At 36.6% G+C, this 19867-nt stretch overlaps 1 protein-coding gene across 1 annotated transcript; it reads right to left on the bottom strand.

Moving 5' to 3' along the window:
- Positions 1 to 5871: 5871 nt before the first annotated feature.
- On the bottom strand, positions 5872 to 18017 carry LOC122029622 (nucleoside diphosphate kinase-like). The gene is made up of 7 exons (XM_042588691.1): positions 17678 to 18017; positions 17522 to 17578; positions 17348 to 17434; positions 16314 to 16394; positions 16117 to 16229; positions 15954 to 16003; positions 5872 to 6158 (listed from the first exon to the last, which is right to left on the bottom strand). Exons 1-7 carry the CDS (start codon positions 17930 to 17932, stop codon positions 6091 to 6093), a joined length of 711 nt encoding a protein of 236 aa, XP_042444625.1. The 5' UTR covers positions 17933 to 18017; the 3' UTR covers positions 5872 to 6090.
- Positions 18018 to 19867: the final 1850 nt, after the last annotated feature.

Genomic DNA, 19867 nt, shown 5'->3' with positions numbered 1-19867 from the left:
TTGGGGATCAAATATTTTTTTTAGTGGGGGAGAATGTCAAATACCAAAAATGGGTGAATCACCATAAGAGAATTTTTAGGAATTTTCAAAAATTTTCTGGGAATTTTTCGGAGACCGTATGGTGTAGGTTACGAGGATAAATATTGGGTCACGGAAAAGCCTGTTTAGGCTACTCCATTTAAACGAGGAAAAGTTTGATTTTTCTTTTTGTTTTTCTTTTTCTTTATTTTCTTTTCTCCTCCCACATGCTCTAGTCTACCACTTTGCTCGACGTCGTCTCCTCCTTTTCCTAACCGGCGCCGCATGCGACAGTTTCTACTTCCTCGTGATTAAAGTCATGGCCAAGGGAAGCTTCACGCCTCTTCTCTTCTCCTTCTTCCTCCCCGAGCCGATCCTCTTCTTCCCCTTCCTCTCCGATCGACGCCGACCAAGCTTCTATTTCCCCATCTCTTCCTCTCTTCCGGCTGAGCAGCCCCGAGCTTTCATCTTCCCCGATCTTCGCCTGAAAACCCAAACGTCGAAGCTCCTTGTTCCCTCTGCCCTAGCGCTGAGCAGCATCGTCGGCTCCTCTCCCGATCATTCCCCATGTTCATCTGCGTGCCCTAGCTTCCGTATCCGACACCCTTCAGTTTTTCCTGTCGCCCTTTCTTCCCGATCCGAGTTGTAGCCTCGGCACGGCTGGTCTTCGACCAAGAGTGGCAGTGTTGGGCTTCAGCCAGGGGCAAAGATCCAAGCCCTAGTTCTTCACCCGTGCCCTAGACCTCTCCACCGGGTCTTCCTTCTTCGCCACTAGTCGTCGACAGAGAGGAAACAAGGGGTATCAAGTTAGGTAAGGATTCTTGTGAACTTCAACAACAATGTAGATTTAGGAAAATTATTGTTAGGATTCCTAACTAGTTGGTTTTAGGGATTGTTTGTTTTCCAAATGGCAGTGGGGCATTTGGGCGCAGTGGTTTGATTACAACCATCTCCTTCGACGGTAAATCGACAGGGCATATCTGGATTTTGGGTGAGTGGTTGGCATTGATCTATGTTTAGATAAACTATTGGATTGTGGAATGGTTAGTAATTATTCATGAATTGCCACTAGAATCGATTTAAGTATAGATTTAAATCTAAATGGAATAACTAGGTTAAGGAAACTAACCCTAGTTGAACGTTGAGTTATATAGAATTAGGGTTTCTGGTAAATAAGGATTTTGTTTAGCTATTTTTTTTATAATAAAAACTTAGCTAAACCGTATGATATATTACAGGACTTTGATTCGAGACGGTGTCTCGACGAGGGATCTATTTCGGATACGATCCTCTTATTGGAGGCGGGTACTTTGACTTATCTTTTAAGATATTGTCATTTGATATACATAGTAATATTTAACGAGTAGTAATATTTATGTTCATTTCTGCATTGGTATGTCATTATCTATTACCTGAGCATGCTGTATTTATTACCTGCTTTTCATTCATGTTCCTTTGATTATTTATGTCCTTAAGGTAATGACATATCATGCCTGATTATGTTCAGGACATTGATTTATTTTACCTGACCTGTGTACCTAGAATATTCTATTTAATCCATATACCTTTTTTATATATATTATGTAGAGGTAGATAGGATCAGGATTTTCCATGCTAGTGTCATGCATCATCTCGCATGATTGCATGTTGTGCGATAGTTGGCTCCATTATTGTTAAGCACATCGCTAGTTACATGGATCTGCAAACACAACCACTCATAGGTTAGTGGTTTTTATTCAGGCAGGGTGTGTTGCAGCAGGTGGCTCTGTCAAGGGCTCCGCTGGTCCACTCATGGGTAGTGTAACGCAGCGTGGTAGTAGGACAGGGATCCCTCTTCTAGAATGTCTCAGGGAGATGAGAGCATTGAGCTTCCCCACTTATGATTTGGGGTAAGGAGGATAGGTATACTCCGACAGCATCCCGTCCACTCGGTCACTCAGGAGCAGTGATGGTGGAGTGCACGGTTGTCACATCCCTACCCACTCGGTCTCACTATCGTGTGTGAGACGGCTGACTGACATCAGGGTGACCAGGACATATTGCATCATATGCACTGACTGCATTTATTGCTTGTGTTTGCTGCATTTTATATGCTGCATATTTGGTGGATGCATATGTTTGACATACATACAGGATTTATGATACTCTCAGTTTGACGACCATGTTATCCCTATACCCAGGTCCTAGTTAGTACAGATACTCTTGCTCCTTACAATTTTACATTTTTCATATGATATATATCCAGGAAACTATACGCATATTTATTATTAGTTGTTATTTCTTACTATGCATTTCAGTAGTTACCCACTGAGGAGTTGACTCACCCCGTTGATATTACCATTTTCAGGTTGTGGCTGTCGGGAGGATTTCCAGTCGCTAGTCCCCCCTCCAGATTGCGAGGGTTTCCATTTTGGATCTTTTCATTTGTTTCCTTATTATGTTATCATCTATGTTTTCAGACTTGCATCTTTTTGGCACTTTGGATCTTGAATGACCCTTTATTATCAATGGATTTTCATTTGGTATATCTTCCTACATGTCTGCCCGGACGGCAAAAGAGGTAGGTTTGGATGTATGCTGATGATTTGAGTTGTATGGGTATAGTTGAGTAGGATATAAGATTTGAGTTTTATGGGTGTAGTTGAGTAGGATATTTGAGATGATTTCCTTATTGTTGCTTTAATTTGGTTTGTTTACTATTATACTGTGTGGTTGTCACTTTTATTTAATTGTATAGTTCCGGCCGTGTTGGCCGTGTATGGTTATGTTGTAGAAAAGTTGCAGATTGTCACCTGTACAGGGGAGATGCTGTCGAAATTTCTTCTGGCAGAGACTCTCCCAGGGCGTGACATGCACAACTCAAATACACATATCAAATACAAAGTTAAATCTAACTTAAACTCTTTTGCCCAAAGACCAAAACTCATGGTAACACCGTACCCTCAAGATTGCTTCCAACATGAAGTAGTTATGTCGCCTCCCACTTTTGTAACAGGCCATGTAAGGTAAGGGACGACTGAGCCTGACAGTGTTGGAGAGGTCAAGAAGACCAAGTAGAAGAAGTCTGTAAGGCTGAGTCACCGAGTCTGGGGGAGTCTAGGAAACATAACACAAAGGACCAAGATGGAGAGGTGTTAGGAAACCTATGCTGAAGGAGCCTGGTTGTGCTATACTGAGGGAATCGAGAGTGTAGTTGTGCCAAATTGAGACAGCCCGATTGTGCCGATTTGAGGGAGTCGGGTGTACCGAATTGAGGAACTCAAGTGACTGAGTTATGGGAGTCGGGTAGCCTGGTTGTGTCAAACTAAGGGAGCACGATTGTGCCGAACTAAGGGAGTCGGGTGTACCAAAATGAGGAACTTGGATGACTGAGCTTTGAGAGTAGGGTAACGGAGCTGAGGGAGTCGAGTGCCGGATAACTTTCGGATCCAACCCAATTTGTGTTATGACCTAATCTGATCTTTCTGATTTACATTTGACTTAACTTTTGACCCAAGTTTGACTCTTGGCCTAGCCTTACACATAGACTCCTATATCCGCCATTTCACTGTTATAAAAAGCTACTTGGTATTAGCTATTACAATATAAAAACTTAACAATTTCAACATTTAGAATTTATGATTTAGAGTTCACGATATTTAAATTTAGGGTTTAGTCACATTTTATAGAAGTTGCTCAGTGGCGTTACAAGATGAAAAATTAACAATTCTCTTAAACTTTAAATCTTAAATCATAACTTTAAATATTGTTATATCAAAATACTCTTTATTAATTTAATTAAAATTATTAAACTTTATCAAAATTATTTTCACTTAATTAAAATCATTTAAAAATAAGTTAGCTGTTATTAAATAGTTACTGTAATATTATAAAATGATTATATTAAATATTACACGTCATAACAAGTACACAGTACGTTCTACATATTAAATTAGCTACTATAATAACATGGGAAATAAGAATATTTTTACGATAAAATATTTGATAGGGTGTCTTTTTTATTTATTATTTTTTTTTAAGGGATGGTTTTTTTTATGATTTACCGGACGCTGTTTTAATTTTTGTACAATTACATATACCATAGAGCAGGGTGTTGCAGGGTAGCTCTACGAAAGGGATGGCTTCTGGGGTCCAACGGATGATGCATGGCTGTGAACACCCAATACATCAATCACGCGTAGACTCCATAAAGGTGCAAGACTAACAATTGCTTTCTTGATTTAGCTGAAAACAACACAAGATATATATAGTCAAAGATGTGATTTGCAGGTCATCATCTCGCTTGGAAATAGATCGCTGCTTTGGAATTTGCACCCTTTGGGTGTTGACTTGCTCTACAACCTGTTCAATCGAGGAACATGCCAAGCAAGAAAAGGCAACGCCTTGTTGATCTTCAGCAGCGATTCCTTGCAACTTATCGTCGAAATTTACCCCCACCCCCTGGCAAGGTCACGACCAAGTCTTTGAAAATACACTTCCTGATTTATTTATCTGTATATAATCGTGGGGCGACGATATAAACTGCTTGAGCGATGCATCAGAATTAAGTTTAAGAGCATCTAAATGGAGTGATCTACTCGTTTAAGAAAAACATTACAATCTATTTTTCTTAATAATTTATTATGATTATGACAAATTGTGTGAATCGTTTTATTATAATAGTGATGCTTGAGATGGGATCCTCTTCTACTTTCTTCGTATCCCCGTATCTTATTCATTGACCAGACATTAGATCATATCAAATTTCAAAGATGCATGATTTAATATCATTCGTCCGATCAATGAATGGAACATGGAGACATAGAAAAATAGGACATAGGACCTAATCTGGTGATGCTTATATTCGCAGATCGGCAGATGGTCTTATTAAGTCTAATAATGAAAGCCTTGTGTGGACACTAACAGTTGTTATTTCGTATGAAACTTATTTTTTAATTATGTTTGTTCTTTTAGTTGACTAATTAAAATCATAAAATATTTTTCTTAATTATAAATTAAATAACAAGTAAATAAACAGTAGACGCTAGTTGTTCTTATCATGGTTATCTTTTTTATTATTTTTTAATCTGGCTTGGTTGTATTTGTCAAATTACAAGTACATTTTAAAGAAAAATAAATTCAGTCATTTTATTATTTATGAGTTTTATTTATACTAGTAATTAAAACTATTAATGAAAAGTAATAATTCTTTTCTTTTATCAATTTTAATTGTTCTTTTAAAAGTATTTCAAGAACAGTCAATTTTTATATGTTTCTCATGGGCCAAATAAGTTCACAACTTTAACCTTAAACCCTTTATCAAATGCATCTGAAAACTAAAAAATAAATAAATAAATAAATAAATTCAAATATATCTCTAAATGACCATAGAATGGTTATAAAACCTAAGCTTATACAGAACTGTTTCAACAAAAATGAAAGGTCACTCAATACAAAATATATCATAAAAGAAACGAAAATACGAATACTGGATTTAAATTTAGTGTTTATTAATATTAAATTATAATATGCTGTTTATATAATTTTTAAACTAATTAAATATATATCTTTTATTCTTGGATAGTTTAATGAATAATCTTAACTTTTTTTTATTTATATGCTTTTAGTTTTATCTCTTCATATTTTAAAATTTTTAAATATATTTTATAAATTAATTTTTAGTTTTTAAAATTATTTGATTCCCCGCACCATCTATCAGATACTCCAACAAGAATAACACAGGAGGTTATTAAGTCTTAACGATTGAAGTAATATCAGATTGCTCAATCATCAGTGAACAAACAGTTTATGATGATAGATATGATAAACGAGCTCCAAGTTATCATCACGACTGTTCAAAGAAGTTGATCGATCTTTTAAACAACATACAACGAATTCATTGAACTGAGAACTTCATGGTTCACCACCTAAAACTTGATTGGTGGTATTACAAGAACACATTTCATAATAATCAGGAGTAACCATCAGATCTCGAGGCGACAGTAACCTCAATCAAGTGGCATTTCATGAGCCGCGATAGACATGAAGTATATACTAGACAACATGTATATTACTGGAATCATTGGCTAAACCTTACTCCATCAGCCAATGTGCTTGGGCTGGTATCCATTGACATAACTCTTCTTCTGTAAACCACAGAGCTGTATGAAAGTGGTAAAGATTAATTATTAGATACAGCTACTAGTGAAAGGGCATGAGAAAAAACCTCAAAAGGAACCATATTTATTTATTTAAATGCACTTGCTATTCTGATCATAAATGATTGTGGTTTTGTTGTCTCCAGCAATTAGTGTCTTTTAGTTAAACTCTCTTTCCATTGGTATGGATACCAAGTAGAAACATGGATAAGTTGTTGCAATTAGTTGAAATGATCATCGATCTTCCTACTCATAATCTATATAAATGTTCATCGAGCAAAGAGTTAAACATTAGAATGCTCATCTTCAATCTTCCAAAGAAGAAAATTATAAATTGTATAGTTTCTAGAAATGTATTCTTTACCTTGTAAATCATTATTGCAAAATAATTCAAGTTACCCTATATGTAGCTTAATGGATTATTAGTTGGGTCTTGAAGCATACGTGTTTAAAATTATTGTAGTCCGATTGAACAATTGGTTCTTATTCTCCTTATTGTTCTTTGGATTCTGCATGGTAGTTATTGTGATTTAAGCCTTGTTTCACAGTCCAAACCTGACCAACTTGACTAAGAGATCAGTTGTTAGATTATATCATGGTTAGTAAAATTATTAACATATAAATTAGGCCTTTACTGTAAAGTAGATCACAGGCCAGTTGGTACTAACAGACATGAGGCCCAACTAGTATATAAAAAATACCAGTAGGTGTACTAATTGATAAACTCACCACATGTGCCACTGATTAGATTTTAAGCGGGTGAGAAGGATCAGAATCTGATTCTTTATGGTTTCAGCCACCTTCATGATCACTTGATGCAATCAGGCACCAAGTGATCGAAACCGATCATATTGTTTTAATGTGGTTGGCAAAGGTTAAAAACTACTATGCAAGTACAGGTTTGTCTTGACATTGACATTGTGAAGCAATGAAAAAGTCCGGAGTGGACAGAAGTTCAAGTGGATTTAACCAGCTAGAGTTGTAAAGCCTAGTAAATGTTAAAGTCTCAGTAGGTAAAAATAGACTAGATACGAGACAAATGAAAGAAGACCTTGCCCCTTGGCAAACAAGAAGTCGTACCAATATAGAAAAACTCCAAGAGGCAAACCCTTGGTAGGTGAGATGTGAGTTAATCTGTATTTTGGGCGATGACTTGACAAGGAAACAATTGTCTAAGGCTAAAGTCAACTAGTAATATTGCATAGTCAACTAGAATGTATAATTGACCCAGACTTCCATCAGATTAATTTCTGTCGTAAATCTAGTCAATTAAAAGCAAAAATCAATCGACTATTATTTAAATTCAAATAAAGTAAATGTTAAATGGGATATTTTGGTCCGGTCGACCAATGGTAATAACTAGTAAACTAACGATACAACCCCCAGGGCATAGCACAGACGGTGGGCGCATGGTATATCTGGCGTAATGGCCAGGGATCGATTCTCAGGAACTGACAACCTGGGGTTTACCCCGCCATGCGCCTATGGCCTGTGTACCTGCATGAACCTCCCTCCATATCCGTGGGGCCGGCACTAGGGGGACCGCTAAGGTAGCGGATCTACCTTTTTAGTAAACTAACGATACAGTTAGCAGAGGATTGGTCAATGGATGACACAATCGTTATCCAAGATATCAGCCACAATAAAATCTTGATCAATCGACTGATGGTAAATAAAAATCCACTTTAACAGATGATGAGTTTAACAAATGACACATAAGAGGATGACAACATTGTGATCCAAGGAATTCGATTATGATTGTATCTGGTTCAGTCAACTAATGAACCAATCAGTAGATGAATACGTTCAAATCCATGTGATACAGAGGAAGTCTCAAAAATTACTTTAGATGAGTTAAACAAAAAATTGAATCTGATCTACTAATAAGTAACAAACAATTGACTAAAGGCAGTAACGATCAGATAATAGTTGTTATCGATAAAGTCCAATAGTGGATCAGTCAACAAATAAATGGTAATTAGTCAACTGACAATAATTGATCAGTCGAGCCAAAGCAGCTCAAATAGAACAAGATTCTGTGGCTTTCAAGTTTGTCATTTTAATCCTTCGTATTCCACAGTTTTCAAACTCACTGTTGATTCTGTTTTGCTTCGAATCTTCATATCTACTATTATTCAAATTCTTTTGCTATAATAGGTTTTGTAAAATAATTCTCTATATTTGGAAGGTTTTCAAAAGGCGAAAGTATTATGGTTTTTTGAGGGCTGACTCACCTTACACTGTAGAGTAGGAATAGAAGGTTCCAAATAACGTAAAAATACCTCTCTTATTTATTTATTTTTTTTTGTTTATTGTTCTTAGATTTCTCTACTATTTGTAAAAAAAATTCTAATACAATATACACAACTTTTCTCGAGACAACATTCCAATACACATCTTTATCCAGACTTAGGTGGCAGCTGGTTTAAGGATTTGAAAATGAGGGAATGGATTCATTCCCAAATCTTATGTTTGGCTGATGGGAATAAAATCAAGATTTTAGAATAAAACCCAAAAATATGGGTATTGATGAAACTCACCTCTTCCCTTGAATTTTGATAGGAATGTGAATGAAAATTAAATTTTGGACAAGAATACCCTTAATATATTTGTTCAATTTTTTTTCCATTTCACTTTCTCTCTCCTTGTTCTCTCTCATCATACTTTCTCTCTCCTCATTCTCTCTGATCACATTCTCTACCATTTTCTCCATTCTCTCCCATCACTCTCTCTTTTCTCATTTTCTCTCTCTTCATTCTCTTCCATCACACTTTCTCTCCCATTACACACTCCTCAGTTTTTTCATCACACTTTCTCTCTCACCATACTTTCTCTCTCCTCAATCTCTCCTACCACTCTCTCTTCTCAATTTCTCTCATCACATTTTCTCTCTTCATTCTCTCCCATCACACTCTCTCTCTTTATTTTCTCTCATCACACTTTCCCTCTCTTTATTTTTCCCATCACACTCTCTCTCAGCATACTTTCCCTCTCATCATTCTCTCTCATCATACTTTCTCTCTCCTCAATCTTTCCTCATTTTCTCTAATCACACTTTCCCTCTCTTAACTTTCTCTAAGCACACTTTCTCTCTAATCGTACTTTTTCTTTCCTCAATCTTTCCTATCACGCTCATTTTCTCTCACCACACTTTCCCTTTATTTTTTTCCCATCATACTTTCTCTCTCATCACACTTTTTCTTTCATCATTCTCTCTCATCATATTTTTCTCACATTCAACTTTCTCTCACATCTACTTTTTTCTCTTATTTTCGTTTAAGCGTAAAAAAAAGAAATTTAGGTTCCACCTTAAAATATTTTATCATGAATTTTAAAAACTCTTAAATTTAAATCCTTGCAAGATCTTTTTGAAAAGATATCTTATTTACACTGTATTTCAAAAATGTATAATCTCTCTAATTTAGCTATAATTCTAATAGATTTTGAAAATAAGAATTTTCCCAGATTTTTTTACTACGCTATTCCCCCACCTCTAGCATCTCTCTCGATCCAACACTAAAATCATGAATGATTAAGAATGGATATAGTAAAGGGAAAAAAAACAAAACTTCTGATTGCTTACTGATATCAGAAGCTATTGTAAACTATTATAAGTATAGTTCTATATAAATCCTATTGTGAACATGCAAGCCACACTTATATCCTAAACCAAAGAGTGGCGTACACAGAATTTCCACATTGTTGATGGAAAAGTATGATAAACATATAGGTTTTATATATGCATCTAAGTCCATCAACCCTATTAAGAGAAGGGAAATTTCCCCAACTTCTTTCGACGCTGAGATGGAGTTACATACAGCCTTACCTACCAATCATAGAACTTGGTGCATCATTTAAACCTGATAGAACTAACTAGCCAAGCTAGAGGACAACCACAGTTAGTGAGTTCAGGCAAGAGGAAAGGACAAGTGTCTTGCCCCAGGTTCTGGCAGCAATGGGTGGGGACACCTGTCTTCATTTTTGATACGGATTATAGTGAGCGGATACTGAAGACGACATGATAGTCAAAGTCAAGGTGATGTGCCAATCAAAGTAAGGAGAGAGGAGCATTCCACACATGATTCTGTTGATCACCCAGTCTAAAAGTTCTCTGGTCTTGTCTGCACGGCCCTAAAGCAGGACGCTTGGATAAGGCCAATCGGCTACAAACCCGGTCGAATATAAGGACTCTAGGACTTTACTATGAAACTAAAGAAATAATACGCTCGATCAGTAAATGCCCACCCGGGCAAAAGCCGGCCGAGCTTGGCGCCCTTAGCCTCGTAAAGTTCTGAATATACAATCGGTCGAATAAAGGTTGATTGAGCATAAAACTTTTTGTGTACGCCCGGCCGAGCAAAGGCCGACCGAGCTTAGCACCATTAGCCTCGTAAAACTCTTAATATGAGATCGGTCAACTAAAGACGGGTCGAACATAAGCGTTTCTGTGTACGCCCGGCTAGGCAAAGGCTGGTCGGGCTTAGCGCCCTTAGCCTCATAAAACTCATAATATACGATCGGTCGATTAAAGGTCGGTCGAACATAAGGCTTTCTGTGTATACCTTGCCGGGCAAAAGTCGATCGAGCTTAACATCCTTAGCCTCGTAAAATTCTTAATATACAATCGATCGAATAACGGCTGGTCGAACATAAGTTTCTTCCGTCCTGCCGGGCGAAGGTCGGCTGGGCTCAAAGACACAGACCCATAAATCTTACAATATATGCTCAGGCGGGGAAAGGTCGGCTAGGCTTAAAGGCACTTGTCCTTTGGAGGCTTTGTAATATACGGCAAATTAAATAATAAGTGTTATTGGAGAAATAACCTTATTAAATTTTCTGAGAATTTTTACAATTTTGGGGGGATTTTTTAGAAATTTTCTGGGATTTAAACGGAATCGATATGACACGTTTAAGGGGATAAAACGATTAGGCTCAGAGGAGGCATGTTTGGAATAACCATTTAAGAGGGAGTTGATTCATTTAATTCAACCTAAGGTTTATATAATTAACCTAGGTATAAATAATCTAAACCTAAGTTTCTGATCTTATTCCTCCCCTTCTACAACGATTCCTCTTTTCTTCACCCGACCCCCATCCTCCTCTCCTCATCGTCGCTGGTCACCACGTGCCGATGTCGCCGGTCACCACGCGCCGATGTCACCGGCTACCACGAGAGCCACCTCCTCTCTTCATCTCCGGAGCAGATCCACATCAAAGCATTTCCCCGATCGCCGTGGAGACCGTCTAACGCCGGGGTTCATGCCCTAGTTTTGCCACCGGCCGAACGCATCTATGCCACCCATTGCACAGCGTCGCCATCGCCGTCGTCGTCGCTGGGAGGGAGGAGTCGACGAAGGGGATTAGGGCAAACTCTACCTCTCGCTTGCGGATTCAAGAAGAACAGCGGTGGTTCCATCAAGAAGGTCTATCGCCTTCTTCTCTTCATCAAATTTGGTTCCTGTTCTTCGCCGGCGAAGATCTGCTGCAAATCCCTTAAGTGGGATGGATTCGCTATCTTTTTTTTTTTTTGTTGATTTTCTGATCCTCCCTTTCCATTGCCGATTCTCTTGTCGCTCTCTACCACTGCCGACTGTTGATCTTCGTCAGAAAGGGAGTTGTCGTCACAGAATTAGGGTAAGGCATGCTGGGTTTTATGTTTGTAGAGATCTAATTTCTAATTCTTGTATGGGATGTTTGCGCTAAGTGGGTTAATTGATCACAGTAGCTCTGGCTCTGTTCTCGGCAGCAACTTCATTATAGCTTCGGCCACCAATTTTGGTGATGAGTTTCTCCCGCTGTGAAGCATCGGCTAAGGTATCAACTCAGGTGAGTTTTTAGAATTTATTTATGCTTAGCCTAGTCCAATGAGATATGGAATGGTTAGAGTTATCTAATGTGTAACAAACTAGGTTTGAACAGATTAAAGAGTGGATTAATCTATACCCAGTTGATAACATTAGATTGATTCGGATTTGAATCTAATTTGGAATATGTTAATTTGTTGATGATGGACATGTGTTTTCATTTCCTGTTGAGGTTTGATTAAGTAGTTGATTGGTTAATTTAGATAGGTTCAGGATTGTTATCAGAATCATTAAATTGTGATTAGTGACGATGGATTGAGTTCATGTGGTTTCTTGTTGGCTGAATGGATTTAATTAAAGATTCATGGATTGAGTATGGGATTTGGTTGTATTTTTGAGATGGATTGGTGGATATGGATTATGTTGGAGATTTTGTAATATGTTGTTGCTTGGATAATTAATGATTGGTGGATTTAGAAGGGTTTATGATGAGATTTGATTAATGATTGATTGGTGAGAAATAAGGAGTTTATTGATGAATTAAGGATAGACTTATTATCTAACTGGATTTGGATCATTAGGTAGAATTAAACGTGGTCACCTATTCGAAATATGATTAGGTTTTGGGTTTAGCTAATTGTTATATATGTGATTAGCTAAACTGTATATCATATAATTTGCCAGATGTTGATTTGAGACGAGCGTCTCGACATAGGGGTTGTTTAGCACGATCGACAGAAAAAGACGGGTATTTCTTCCTTAGCCTTTTTAGTTCTTTGAACTTAGTGCATGGTTGTTTTTGATTGATGGATTAGGTTGCTTTACCTTAAATCTATCTGTGTTGCTATCCTGTTTGATACTTGTGCTTGACCTTTAAGATGATCTATTTATTTCAGATATAGTCATAGCTTTTGGCTATCTATACTCTGTTGTGTATATGCATGTAGAGTATGTATAGTAGGGTATATCTTGTTTACTGAGTTAACATGTTGATTATGTATTTGATGTTGAGTTACACATGATTGGTATGTGTTATAAGAGTCACCTGGTTGAGTGTCAATTTGCATGTTGTTTGTGTACACATGTCCGGTGATTGCTATTAGAAGAACTATGTTGATTATATCTATGTTGTGTGTACACATGTATGATATGTATTATATCTATGTTGGAGAAATCATGTCGATAATGCATATGTTGATGATCTTATGTGTCCGGTATAATATTGGAGGTATTATGTTGATTATACCTACGTTGTAGGTTGCGTATGTGTATGGTGTTTACGTGTCTGGTGATGCTACTTACTGTATTTGATATTTAGTAGACACTTGTTGGATCTACCCATACCTATAAATATAGGTGTTTGATGGATCATGTACTGGGGACATTTATGTTGTTGGTGTTGTTGTATTGATGATGACTATGTCTACATCATAATTATTACATCATGCCCATCATTTGCATTGCATGCTGACAATCAAATGTCTCCTTTGTGGTTGAGCGAGTTGTCAGTCATTTATAGCTGTCCATTCGGCCACTGTGAGAGAGTGGTAGCTAGGAGTAGAGCTAGTCCTATCGTGCTCACTTGGCCGCTCAGTGTTATACTCTGTCAGCCTCGATCACTCATGAGTAGTAGTATCTGGAGGGTAATGTAGTCAGGGGCTAGAGATATGAGTAGTCAGAGACTCTGATGCTATATAGCTAGATAGCTACTTAGCGAACTATCCGCCTCGGCCACTCTATTGTGGTATCTAGAGGGTAGCCTCTCGACCATACAAGAGTCGTGATGTCTAGAGAAGTGGCTGGGGTAACCATGTGGCATGCATGCATATTTGCATATGATGTGCGATGCATCTTGTGGAGATATATTTGCATACATGTTTAGTAGATAATAGCTGCATGTGATTGTGATATGTTGCACTCGCTTGAGATATAATCGTTGCATATGGATGTCATGCTGCATACATGCTCGTATATCATACGACGTGTATATATTATCGTATGTTTTGGTCAGGTGATCCTAGCAGATCTGTCGCTGATTTCTAGTGAGTTTACCGTTTATTACACTATGTGTGTTCGACTGATTCGAGTATGTGCATTTATTATACCATTTTCGATCTTGACCTTATGTGTTAGATCAAGATTGGGATTGTATGTTTATTATGTCATGGGTGATTATGATCTTATGTTTAATTGCATTGATTATGTCAGTATGATCATGTTCTTATTTCCTACAAGACTATATACTTTGATCTCCATGTTTTATAGACCATGCATTATCTTGTCTATTACCCGCTGAGTGACCCATACTCACCACCGCATTTGTTTATTACCTTTTTCCTCCGATAGCAGGTAAATGATTGTGGAGTCGCTTGGAGTATTCTGTCTACCAGTCCCACATCACATCTTAGGAAGGTTTTGGGTTTTGCTTCTTACTTTACTTGTTTTACAAATTTGTGAACTTGGAATTGTATTACTTCGATTTTGTTTTGGAGTTTTGCTATGTTGGTATCTTGTATTTGTCTTGTTGTGGTTGTGTGTAAAGCCTAGCTGGCTAGCAGTTTATTGTTCCTGATTTATGAGCTTTCCTTTCATTTTTCGTTGTGTTTTTAGTACAGTCGTGTAGGTTGTTTATTATACAACTGTGTAGTTGTGATCATTTTATTCCAGCCGAATGGGCTGTGTATGTAACTGCGTGGTTGTGTATGTTCCAGCCGTGTGGGCTGATGATTATAGCTTGTGAGTAGCCGTGTGCCATTGTATATATGATTCATATTGTCACTATTATATGAAAGATGTTGTCCGTTTGTCGAGCAAGGACTCCTCTGGGGCGTGACAGGCTTGACATGAACGGCTGATCGGGTAAAGGTTGGCCGGATTTAAGGTTACCTAATATCATATCATCTCTTAAATGTTGCTTTAATATACAATTGATCATATGACTGCTTAAATGAATTTTTGGCATACTGTAGGCACCATATCAGTCTCTAAATAGATTTTTACAGTATTTGATGCATGACGGAGCAGATTAATAGAAAGGCAGGTATAAATATGACTGAGATATACTCAACAGACAACTTTTGACAATATTATAACAACTTACCAAAACTTGTTGGGGAATATTCCTTTGAAGCCTTCTTCAAAGGTTATTATCTCTCATAAGCCAGCTAATCACAACAGTATATTCCTTTAACCGCCTCAATAATGGCGTGAAGCATAAACGACAAAACAGGTACATCTATAGATAAAAAAAGATTCTGCAAACGATCATTGCGAAGCACCTAGACTGTACTTTTCCCATCACCTAACAAACTCCGACGCAAGAGGTCACCTCATGATCACGGAGGTTGTGAGAGACGGTATATAAAGGAAGATCCTCTCTATTGGCAAGGTATGCAATAGACATCATCTAAACCTTTCTCTTACGTGTATCTCCTACTGTCCTTCATCCACCTACCAAAAAATGTACTAACTTGAGCATCGGAGGGCCTTGTCAAGCTCGCCTCCCTAGTCTGTGATCACTAACGCTTTGTTAGATTGTCAGATTGTGTGCAGAATCATTGAAGAGCTTCATCGCCAGTTAAAGAAGTCATCCGTCGATTAACAGACCATCTACCCGAGCTAGCGCGCCATCTCCCTAGCCTTTAGACAAGATCAATTTTCTAATTGAAAGAAACTATTTGTGATCAATTTTCTAATTGAAAGAAACTACTTGTCATGCCTAATGCAGTTATGTAGAACCAAACTTCGAACTACTTTGGAACAAGCTAATCATCACTTAAACAAGTTTAAATAGATGGCACCTAAGTTTCATAACCACAAGACATGACTGACCTTAAAAATCTAATATGCTTGTCCTACATCATAATGCGCATTCAACAAAACATCCTAATTATGTTGATCAAAAAGGCAAAGAAAAAGGTTGGCCATGTATCTCTTTTCGGGGTATATTGTGCATGGATGCATGGAAATTATACAAGGTGTTATAAAGACTTACCAACTTCACGGTGACCATTCTCAGGACTGTCACTTCCATGTACAACATTTCTGCAAAAAAAAATGAAAATGAAATGCAGCCAAGATTCAACACAAAAAAGAAACAACATGAGTTGCATTAAAAATATGAAATTAATTCCATTAAGTGAAATCAATTTGCAAACCTTCCTGTTTGAACTGCCAGGTCACCTCGTATTGTTCCTGGTTCAGCTTGAAGAGGATTCGTTGCTCCTATGAGCTTACGTGCTGATGCAACAACACCAACACCTGCCCAAGCCTTTCAAAAAAAGATCCAAGAATAAAACCAAAATTAGTTCGTGTATCTTTTGTATAATAAAAAATGTATGCCTGAAAAGTATACCATACAAACAACCGGGCCTGAAGTGATATAATTTATCAACTTGGGATAGAAAGACTTGTCTTTGAGATCCCTATAATGTTCCTGTCAATTAAATGACATTATCATTGAGAAATAAACAAAACATTATAAATGATTTTTTTCAACAGAAATGACCAGAGTAGCATAATCTTTTCAAGGAACAAATTCTATGACGATGGAAAAGGATCAAGTTTAGCATTTATGTCCCATGCCCTCCAAACACTACAAAAGCCTTTCAGCTCATACTGCTCACACTCCTGAATTTTGACAGTGGTCCCACTCGGAATCTTTGATGTACATATATTGAAAGAGACAGATTATGTCGGTCTCCTTCTAATCTATATTGATCAGGAAGAGGGAAGAAGCCCATGTATGTGTTTTTCCTTGACAGATCCCTGAACTTTATTGATGATTCAAGGCTTTTCAAACTTGTGTAGCCATGGCACAGTGCCAAAATTGTACCCTTACAGTCAGAGAAACTTCAGCACAGAATGATATTTTAGGCCTTGAACTATACTGGTTTATTTTTACATTACAGTGATAATTCAGTTAGTCAGCGGAAAATCAATTTATAAGGCAGGAACAGGACTATTTTATTTCAAATCTCATAAAAAAATAGGCGTATTTGAAATCAACATCATACACAATCAGTGAGTTCTATTATTGTTCAGAAATCATAAAATATCTGATAAACATAGAGTAACAGCGTTAAGAATAAAGCAAACGTTCAATTAGTTAGCTTTAGGAAAACTACATAAATCACTTCTAAAATAAAGACGATCACAAGTTGAATTGAAACAGTTTTTTACTAAAGAGATCATCAGGTTCAACTAAACTCTCCAACACCAACGCTAAAAAAAATAATAATAATAGAACAATACAATCAATAGTCTGATTTAGTTTGATTAAGTAGCCCCATTCCCGTTCGGATTTCTGATATTAACCACTAGTTACCTAATCAGTAACCTCTGAGGAAAAAAGCAATAATTAAACTGAAACCAACTCAGGCAGCAAACCTCAGCTAACTCCTTTGGGCACTGAAAAAGCTTCAAGCCTTTGAGCAAAAAACCCTTCTTTTCAAACCGGGAAATGATTTCCCCAACCTGAATCATTCACCCAAATCAACATCAACTCAAGCAGACAAGGGGAATAAAAGGCGAGGCGAAATAAACACAAAAAGGAACGCTTACCAGTCCGCGTTGCACACCATCCGGCTTTACCATAATGTAAGTCTCCTCAACCCCGTCCTACACAGAAAAGGCACGGAAAAGAGCGATGCTTGGAATCAGATTGAGGGAACGTCAATTCCCTAAATCGAACGACGGAATAGGGAAAGAAGTAGGAACCATTGAAGCGACGAGGTGGGTGAGGAATACGCGCGTAGAACTGGTCCCAGCGCGGCGGCCGGCGCGACGGCGGGAGGAAGACGGGATGAGGCTGGGGAAGCGAAGGGGCTGCGAGGCTGCGTGCGAGGGGAGAGAGAAGGTATGGGCGACGCCATGGGCACGGAGTGAAGCGCGAACGGCGGCATGCCTTGGCGGGGATGCGAGAGTTTTGGGTAGAGCAGAGGGGATTTTTGCGAGCACGCCAACGGCGTCCATTTCCTTCTGCTGCTGGCCGCTCTTCGTCTCGAGCCTCGCCCACACCCTCCTAAATCAGTTGCTAGGTCACAGTTGAATAAAATAAATTGAGTTTTTAAGGGTGGTGTTTCTTATCGGGCGTTTACCAGACGGTCGAAGCTACACAACCACCGTCATCAATACGGCGCTAATAATATAAATTTTCAAAAAATAATAAAATAATATTTTTTGTTAAAGTTAAAACAACTTATCATATTTCTCATCTCAATAATAATCTTATTCTAATAATGTATTAAAATAAATTAATCAAAATTAAAATTATATATATATATATATATAATATTTTATATCAAAATACTCTTGATGATAAAATTATTTAAATATAATTAAAATTATTTCATATGAATAAAAATGCTTTAAAACTAATGGTTGTTATAAGAGTATAGTAGCTAGTAGTTATCTACTATAATAGTTTTAAAACAATTTTGATGAAGTTAAATGATTTTATTTAGTTTAAGTAATTTAATTAAATTGGTAAAAAATTATTTTGATATAAAAATATTCTATGTATAGTATTTTTATCAAATTAAATTTAGAAAAATAATTTAGCTATTGTTGCAATAACATTGGAATGAGGATATTTTCAGAATGAAAAAATATATATATATAATAAGGTATTATTTGATTTTGTTACAATACTATTTGGAATGAGGATATTTTTGGAATGAAAAAAATATAATAAGGTGTTATTTGTACTTTTAAAAAAAAAAGTTTGTCTTTTTGACAATATGATAATTAGGGGGCTTTTAATTTTTGTCTATAAAAATTTGAACAAAAAACTTCCTTTTTATTATAGTCAAAAGAATACCTTAATTTTTTAAAAAATCATTTATATATATATATATATTAAAACAAGACTGTATCCTATTTTTATCTAAAATATTTTATTATTCCATAGTTTCTGCCAAAACTACTACAATGTAAAATAAAACTAGTCATATTTGGCTAAAATTATTACACACCAAATATTGCTATATTAAAACAAATTTAATCAAAATTATTCAAATGATCAAATTTACTTTAATATTATTATAATAACTTTATTTAAAATTGCTAAAACATATAACAACTTTCTTCAAAATTATTATACATATAGCAGTTTTATTCAAAACTGTTATTTATTGTAGTTTTTAGATAATTTTAACTAAAATTGCTATTGCGTGAGTGCAAAAGCATGAGATTACTCATGTTTCATTGGTGTTAGGGCATCTCCCATGGGAATTTTTTCCGAGCTCCTTAATTATTTTTCCCTGCTGATGTATCAACGAAAAGTAAAAATGCAAACTCTCTATATAGAGAGTCAGCCTCTAACTCTCTCTTTTATTTATTTATTTATTTTTATTTTTTAGAGTCGTAAACATCTCCAATGTAAAGAGTCCCCCTCCCCTCCCCTCCCCTCTAAAAAAAAAAAAAAAAGAGAGTCTGCTTCTTACTTTTAGTTGGAGATGCTCTACAAATCTTTTCTTTATTGTTATATCTCCCTTTTCTTTTCCATTTGAAAAGGATATGTTGTCAAGTAATAAATATTAATTCATAGGAATTGTTGATTAAGTATTAACTAAATTTATAAAGCAAGTTATCTAAACATTGTATATGGTCATGAGAGTAAGAGAGAGAGAGAAAAAGAGTGAGAAGAGAAGGTTCGAGAGAGGGACTAGAGCATGAGTTAAGAGAATGCAAGTAATCGAAGGGAGAAGTTGGAATTGGAGAGAACGATTCTAGGACTTCAGATTTAATATAATGCTAGTTGATATCCCCAAAGTATTACCCACTTTCTTACTTCTATGCTTACATACTTGTAGAGATTTTAACCAAATTATTCATACAATCCCATGAAGGTAGTATCGAAGTGTTTAACATAATTTTAATACTATTAAGTAAAGAGGTAACACTAAA

Source organism: Zingiber officinale, chromosome 10B, assembly GCF_018446385.1.
Source record: "Zingiber officinale cultivar Zhangliang chromosome 10B, Zo_v1.1, whole genome shotgun sequence".
In the NCBI taxonomy this organism is placed as follows: domain Eukaryota; kingdom Viridiplantae; phylum Streptophyta; class Magnoliopsida; order Zingiberales; family Zingiberaceae; genus Zingiber; species Zingiber officinale.
The sequence above is the reverse complement of the archived record's forward strand: the minus strand, read 5'-3'. Positions and strand labels throughout refer to the sequence as shown.

Excerpts from the sequence above, each read along its gene's own strand:
- LOC122029622 (XM_042588691.1), bottom strand. The coding sequence starts at position 17,932 with ATGGACGCCGTTGGCGTGCTCGCAAAAATCCCCTCTGCTCTACCCAAA. Across the intron at positions 17,435-17,521 it reads ATGGTGTGCAACGCGGACTG|GTTGGGGAAATCATTTCCCG; the intron begins GTAAGCGTTCCT and ends TGAATGATTCAG. Across the intron at positions 16,004-16,116 it reads CTGGCAGTTCAAACAGGAAG|AAATGTTGTACATGGAAGTG; the intron begins GTTTGCAAATTG and ends TTTTTTTTGCAG.